Raw genomic sequence first — 7,246 nt, forward strand, 5'->3', positions numbered from 1 at the left:
TGAGGGCGTAGCCATCCTTCAGTTGCCCTTGAGATCCTTGCAGCGCCGACGCCGAAGCCGGGGCCACTTCTGCGGTACATTTGTTTGTTCCACAGCCACCGCCATGGATGGCCGCGGCGACGTTAACTGCTGCGATTCCTCCAACTCCTGCATGCGCTGCTGAGCCACACGTACACTCTCCTTCGCAGCATCCACAGCCGCCGCCCGCTCCAGGTGGCGTGCCTCCAATTCCTCCAACCGACGCTGTGCCTCTTCTGTCGCACGAATTGTTTCAGCCTTTGCCGCCAAAATGGCTTCCTGCGCCTCTTGCTCAATGCACCGCAGCCGCTGCTGAACCTCAACGTCCTTCTGCCGCAATTGTTGCTCCCGTTCTTCTTGATGTTCTTGCAGCAACCGCCTCGACTCCAATGCGACGCGCTGCGCCTCAGCCGCCGCAAATGCTTCAGCCTCCGCCTTAACACGGCGGACATCCTCCTCTGCACGTCTCTCAGCTTCCTTCAATGCTCTTTCGGCCGCCCGCAGTTGCGCCTCAACCAGTGCAATTTTTTCTTCCTCCTTAATCGCGCGCAGTGCTGCCGCGTGTGCTGCCTGTCGCTCACTCACATCACGTACCCGTCTCATTTCTTGTTCGGCGTACCGCTCCGCCTCCTCGCGTGCCCTGCGGATGCGTTCCTCCGCCCTCCCCTCTGCTTCACGCAGCAGCCGCTCAGACTCTGCCAGCGCCAAACGCTTTTCTTCCTCTGATCGGGCACGACGCTCGGCTTCTTCCTCAATACGGAGCTGCGCCTCGCGTAGACGCACCTGCGCCTCAATTAACTCCTCTTGCCTAGCAAGATCCCTTCGTCGTTTTTGCCAGATCCGCCCCTCATCAAACATGGTGGCTGAGGGGTCACTTAAGGGGCTATTTCCAGTGGCCTGAGCTGCCGGTGTTATTTCACTCCTACTAGGCTCCTCTGATTCATCGCTAATCGTTCTCTTCTTATCGAGAATATTGCACGAGTGCTGAAAAAACTGACGCCGCAGCCGCCTACGTGCATCTCGCTCGTCCTCAAAAATATAATGCCGATCATCACCTTCATCCTGTAACAAATCCTCTAGTGCGCGTCTACGACGTTGTGATTGATTGGCGTGACGCTCACGCCGTGCTTCCTCTATGAGCCGTTGTTCCTCCTTCTTGTGCGCATTCGCGGCATGTCGTATCTCATCCTCTCCGACAACTGCCCATGCACGCGTCTCTCCCCTTTTAATCCCAATACGTCGTTGCTCTTCTTTGCCTTCACATTCTTTCATTTTTGCACTTAACCGTTCCGCCTCTCTCGCCTGCATGAGCCGTTCAGCCTCAAGCGACGTCAACTCTATCCGTTGGCGGCGCTCGTCCGCGACCCACCATGACCATTCGCCAGCTTCATCATTGTAAATGCCATCACGAGTGCGAAGCTCCTCCGTCTCCACGAGAAAGCAACGGGCACGCCAGGCACTGGCCGCCGTTGTTGTTTCTATTGTGGAGTGAAAGTCAGAGAGTTGTTGATGCATCTCATGTTCATCGAGGCTTATCCGCGACTCGAGTGTCGGTGTAAGCGACAGGAACTCAAAGCGTTCCACCTGCACAAGAGCAAGACGCTCTAAATGCTCCTCCTGTGCGATGCGCGCAGCCTCTGTGGAGAATTGTCGTACTGCAATATCCATTGCATTCAAAAACTGCATTCCAGAGGCATCGTGCAGCAGTCGTTCCTCAGCAAGGAGGAACTCTTCGCGTCGCACCGCGTCACGGGCGTGGTTCACACGCGCCCGACGCTCCTCAACCTCTATGTTCCGCCGTTCATGCTTCTCCTCATCCATCAGCGCCAATTCAGCCTCGCCAAAGCAGCGATGTAGCACAATCCGCGACCGTTCTGCGATGGCTCGCAGCATTCTTTCCATTGTGGCAATTTGCTCCTGCTCCTCCGTTGCCTTGTTAACGATGGAACGAAATGAAGCCCATGCTCGTTGCTGCAACTCTATCCGTTTCTCCTCCTCTCGAAGCTCCAGACGTCGCTGACCATTCACGATGGCACGCTGTGAGAGAGGTGTGTCCAGGTATGTTATTTCCATCGACGCCTCATAGGCCTTAAGACGTTGCGACAGAGCACAAAACGCATTTATCAACCCATGGCGCTCGTGTCGCTCCATCTGCTGCAATTGCAAAGCCTCTAATTCCGCCTCTTCAACCAATGCTGCAACGTACTGAGATGCCACCGAGGTTGGCGCCATCGTCGTTACGGTGTGAGGCAATTCAGGGGCATACGAGGATCTTGACTCTCGGAGCGCGGTTCTAGACGCATCAGTACTTGGAAACGCTGTTGCGGTCCTGAGGGTGGGCATCGTCGTAATGAAGGTGGTCCATTCCGCGTGACGATCACGTTGTTCCTCTTCAAGAACCTTCCACCGTTTGGCATCCTCCTCCGCCGCAAGAGCGTACAACAGCTGCATATACAATTGCTGCTCTGCCACAATGCGGGAGGCCCCACGCCGCATTTCCTTCAATTGAAGCTGACGACGGCAGTCCACAAGGGTCTCCATAGCTGTCATGTGAAGGCGTGTGAGCTCATTCAGTGCAGCTTCACCCAGCCGCATACGAGCTGTTGTCTCTTTTGTTGTCAGCGTGATGGATGCCCGCGTGTGTTCCACTTGGCGCTGCTCGGTCAAACGGAGAATCTCCACCTCGAACATCCCCTTCAAAGAGGCATGGAAGTCACGTTCCAACGGGAACCAACTTGAGCTCTGCAGCTCTTCAATGAAAGCCCGATGTTCCATCTCACTCGCCGCTAGCTCTTCAAACTCTTTAAAAATATACGCAAGGTACTCCATTGCCACCTGCGCCTTACGATCGGCAGACAATCTCTGAACCTCAAACGCACTTCGCTCCACCTGATCCTGAAATCGGGCGGTGTGCAAGAGGCGGCGCTCCACAGCTTCTACGCCTTCTATTATTTCTCGTTCTTTTACCTCAATCTCATCCAGCGCCACCACCACCTGCGTTGAGGACAGCATTTCAACGTGCAGAGGCTCTATTTGATGCTCCATCTCACGCCTCGCAAGCTCTTGCAGCTCCACAAGTTTTTCTTCTGTTTCTATGCCTTCACGCGCGTCAGCGCCTTCCGTGGTCTCAAGTTTCTGTGGGTCCATTCCAGTCGTCGCCATGCCCTGAGAATGAGCTGGAGGCTCCAATAAAGCCCCCGAAAGCGTCGGTGTTTCTTCTTTGTCGTAGTGCAGGACCCCACGAGGGTGTTTCCCGCGCGGGCCTGCAGGTGTCTCATCGTCAGAAGTCGCGCTCACTTGACCGTCAGAGGCGTCAAGAGGCGTACGAGGACTGAGACGAACGTCAAACTCATTACTGAGACTTCCACGTGCCGCAAATATATCCCTTTCTCGAATCTCACGCTGTTTACTCATGGCATTGCGGCGGTACTCCTCCGCCGTCGCAATTGTGGAGCGTTCTTGGGCCTCTTTTGCTAGCGAGGCAAGAAGGCTTTCCCTAATCTCATCAGCGATGCTGCTAAGCGGCAGGTTCACGCCTTGCTGCACCTCCATATCTTTATTTTTGTCCAATGTCTCTTCTTTTTCCTCCTCTTCGACAGTGCGAATACGCAGTGGCGGCGGCGGCGCAAAAGGTATCGGTGGTGGAATATAACGGTGCTCAGTAGGCGGCAACGGCACGCTGCTTGCACGAGTGCTGGAGGACCGACGCCGTGGTGCGGCAGAGCTTTTGATGGTGTAGAGGTTTACCACTACATCTTCCTTGGGCTTCGCTTTTACCGTCGCCTCCCTCCTACGCTCGTGGCGCATGTAGCTGGGATCCCGTGGCAGGTTTTCAACAGCGTCGCGCGTCAGCGGCGAAGTCGCCGGCACATCGCCCTGGCTGTGCTCTGCAGCATCCCCCAATGGCGGCACGACAGACGCCGTTGGGTTCGCCATAAATTGGACGGAGGAAGAACGCTTCTTGTTGCGATCCGCCCTAGCGAAGGCGCTTCTTGCCGGTCTGTCATCCGCCAAAGTCCGCATGGAGCGGCGTGAGGCATGGGAGGCGACGGAGGAAACGCCATCGTCAATGCTCACACGCGACTCGTCGTGGCCAGTGCGTTTCTTTCCCGTCTGTGCCAGGCGTGAAACGGAGTGACACGTTGGACAGTGAATGTAGCGACCGGCGTTGTCACAGTTGACGAGGGCGCACGGCTGGCACACGTAGTGGCGGCAGTCGACAAGAGAGAAAAAGACAAAGACGGGAGCAAGCGGGTCCGTGGGCGGCGGCCTTGACTTCTTCCCACAAAAAACGCACGTGTCGCGCTCCTTTGAAAAGCCGTATTGGCGCGCTGAAGCAATAGAGATGTTGTCCGATATGAGACCTGCCATTGCTGGTGCGTGTATAAGGGCAGATTAATAACAATAATAACAACAACAAACACTTCTTTGTTGCCGCAAGGCACACGGCACGCGACGTAAAATGGGAAAAAACAAAAAATGAGCTAACGAAAACAAAAACAAAAAAAGAAGTTTCAACAAAAAGAAAAAAAAAAGAGGGGGCCGGGGCTGCACCGTAAAAAAGTTTAGCTTCCTTGTCTAGTCTGTATGCGGCTTGTTTTTCGTTGATTTTTTTTTTTTGTGTTCCCACTTGTTGGTGGGGTTCTACCCTGTGCCGCCTCCTTCAGCCTTCCCGTTTCCTACGGCACCCTCAATGTGTTGTGCGTCGAAGAGGAAAAGGTGCGAAAAGCAAAAAGCGGTGAGATACTGCTGCCCGGCAGAAGGCGAAAAAACAAGGCATGGGGGGAAAGGGAAGAATGACTGGTGTTCGATGCACACAGCAGTGCCGCCAGCGAGAACGCCGCCCTTCATTTTGTCTCTGGTTGCGTCGCGTCCTCGGCGAAGCACATCCGTGCAATCACCTTGGACCGCGCGTCGTTTGCTTATCTGTGTGTGCCACCGCGGGGACGGACTCGCACGTCGTACCACCCCGCCCGTCAGCTGCAGCCGCCACGAGTTCCACAAAAGTGAATGGAGTCAACAGTGCTACTAGCCGCCAATTTATTCTCCGCGGAATCACGGCTCGTAGTACCGTCCTCCCGTTTCCAGTTTTTTTTTTTTTCGTTTTACTTCTCATCCCGTTACTTCACACTGGGGACCTCAGTTATCATCATTTGTCACCCTCCACAAAACTCCCCCTTCTGTCTTCACACACACGCACAACAGAAAAGAAAAAAAAAGGCGGGGTCTCATGCAGCCGCCCACGCAGGTGTCCACAAACGAACACGACAGTCGTCGCCACCGCTTACCACAGCGTTGCAAAACGGTGCCGCTGCAAACCCCCGCTGCATGTGGTTTGGCACCACCAACGAGTAGGATTTATCACTAGAGTAAACACAGTAGGAATGGATGGCAAATAGAGATGTATCCTGCAACAGTACGTGGCTCTCGTTACAGCTAAAAGCGGCATGAATGCTGCGGTGGTTACACTTTCCAGGCTCGCCAAACGACATCACCTCCACTGTGCCGCATCCACCATCAGAACGGCGCAAATCCCACAGTCTAGCGACGGAATCCATTCCCGCTGAAAGAATGAAATTACCCGTACGACTGAACTTCACGCTTGTCACTGGTACACTCGAATGGGCATTGTTTACCTTGGCCACCGGGCGACTGCTGACGCCATCGTACACAATAAGCGAACCATCCAGACTACACGAAGCAAACAATCGTCCATCCAAGGAGAAGTCTACGTCACAGAGAGCAGCTGTGTGGCTATCATCGGTCCCTCTTCTATAAAAGCCTCCCCCCCTATTGGGCATCCCAGTCCCGCCTGTGGCGACGATGTTGGCTGACGCATTATCCTCCTTACTGGTGGCTGTGGTGGGTGTCATTAACTTCCACGTGCGCAAATTCAACAGTCTTGGGGCGGTGTGGTCTGTGGCGTAAAGTATATACTCACCCGAAGGATGAAAAACGGCAGATCGGATGGGAAACGTATCATGCAGTTTATGTAGTACCTTATTATTTGGTTGACTGTAGTCACGCAGGTACAAATCCCCCTCGCGTCCACCTGTCAACAAGAGCGGCCTCGACGGATGAAAATGCATGGCCTCAACAGACTGGGTGTGTTCATGGAAACGTCGCGCCTCCGCAAGTTCAGTAATTTTATTGCTCGCGTTACGCAGCCCTACGTTCCCACCACCACCACCACTGCCTCCGCCGCTGCCATCCAAACCACGGAACTGATTCTCCTGTCGCACCTCTTCCAGCGCCATGAGGTCTTCAATCGTCCTGAGTGAAAACACAACACACAACCCGTTGGTACCACCACATGCCACCAGCGAACCGTCTGGCGACATATTGACGCGTCGCACGACCCCGCCGAGTGACGAGGTCGTAAAACGTTCCCGCATTCGGTACGCCATTTGTCCCACCGTTGAACTCTCCGTGAGGTGCAGCGGTACATACAGCTTGGAGGCGCCAAGATAGCGCTCCACCACCTCATATGTCAGAAAGTTATCCATTTCGGTCACGTTGCTTGCCTCGTGTGCCAAACCCATCGCGACAAGCTTTGACAGTCGCTGACTGTTCGTCTCTAACCGTGGGACCACAACCCCCGTCGCATCGGCCACCGCCGCGGCTGCCCCTAGGTATCCATCATGGTGCAGCTGTCGGATGATCATTTGGTACAGTTGTCTCGAAAAGTTCTGCCGCAAACACGCCACACGTGGGCGTTTACGAATAACGGCGTTGTTATAATCCACCGTGTTGGTGTGGTGAGGCGTCGCCGTCCCCTCAGTTGCCTCGCTTTTACCAGCCGCCTCCTCTGACATCCGCTATTCCGTGCTACCCATGTTTGCATGCAAGCAAGAGCACAAAGTGGGAGAAAAAAAAACAAGATAAAAGTTATCACCCACCACAAAATAAAAAAAACTAGAAGAACCAATCGCAGAGAAATCCAAATTGAGACTCATTTCGCTTCAACATCATAAGCTTTATCCGTCTGCCAGGGCGAATACACACACACAGAGAGAGACGCATTTCCTCTCCCGTTCTCCACCCTACAAAAAAAAAAAAAAATCTGATCCAAATGGCAAACGACACATTCTCCGGAGATATTACTAAACACACAGTTTGCAGTGGTGTAATCTCTCCTTTTGCTGAGCGGGTACGGATGCACAAGCGCACTAGCCCTGATCTCTTTTTAAACGAACGCTTTCGTCTGAGTATACCCCCACACCCACCC

The 7,246-nt window shown here is 54.1% G+C and overlaps 2 protein-coding genes across 2 annotated transcripts, besides 1 other annotated feature; both read right to left on the minus strand.

The window, feature by feature from the left end:
- Window positions 1-18: 18 nt before the first annotated feature.
- On the minus strand, window positions 19-4,389 carry TraAM80_06293 (uncharacterized protein; the record flags this gene model as incomplete). The annotated part of the gene is made up of 1 exon (XM_029383144.1): window positions 19-4,389. One exon carries the CDS (start codon window positions 4,387-4,389, stop codon window positions 19-21), a length of 4,371 nt encoding a protein of 1,456 aa, XP_029237010.1.
- A 97-nt stretch (window positions 4,390-4,486) lies between these two features.
- Window positions 4,487-4,553: a sequence feature (A-rich).
- Window positions 4,554-5,246: 693 nt separating this feature from the next.
- TraAM80_06294 (cleavage stimulation factor subunit 1) lies at window positions 5,247-6,833 on the minus strand (the record flags this gene model as incomplete). The annotated part of the gene is made up of 1 exon (XM_029383145.1): window positions 5,247-6,833. One exon carries the CDS (start codon window positions 6,831-6,833, stop codon window positions 5,247-5,249), a length of 1,587 nt encoding a protein of 528 aa, XP_029237011.1.
- Between the last annotated feature and the right edge of the window lie 413 nt (window positions 6,834-7,246).

This window comes from Trypanosoma rangeli (assembly GCF_003719475.1).
Source record: "Trypanosoma rangeli strain AM80 chromosome Unknown Tra_15.4_contig_00225, whole genome shotgun sequence".
Taxonomy (NCBI): domain Eukaryota; phylum Euglenozoa; class Kinetoplastea; order Trypanosomatida; family Trypanosomatidae; genus Trypanosoma; species Trypanosoma rangeli.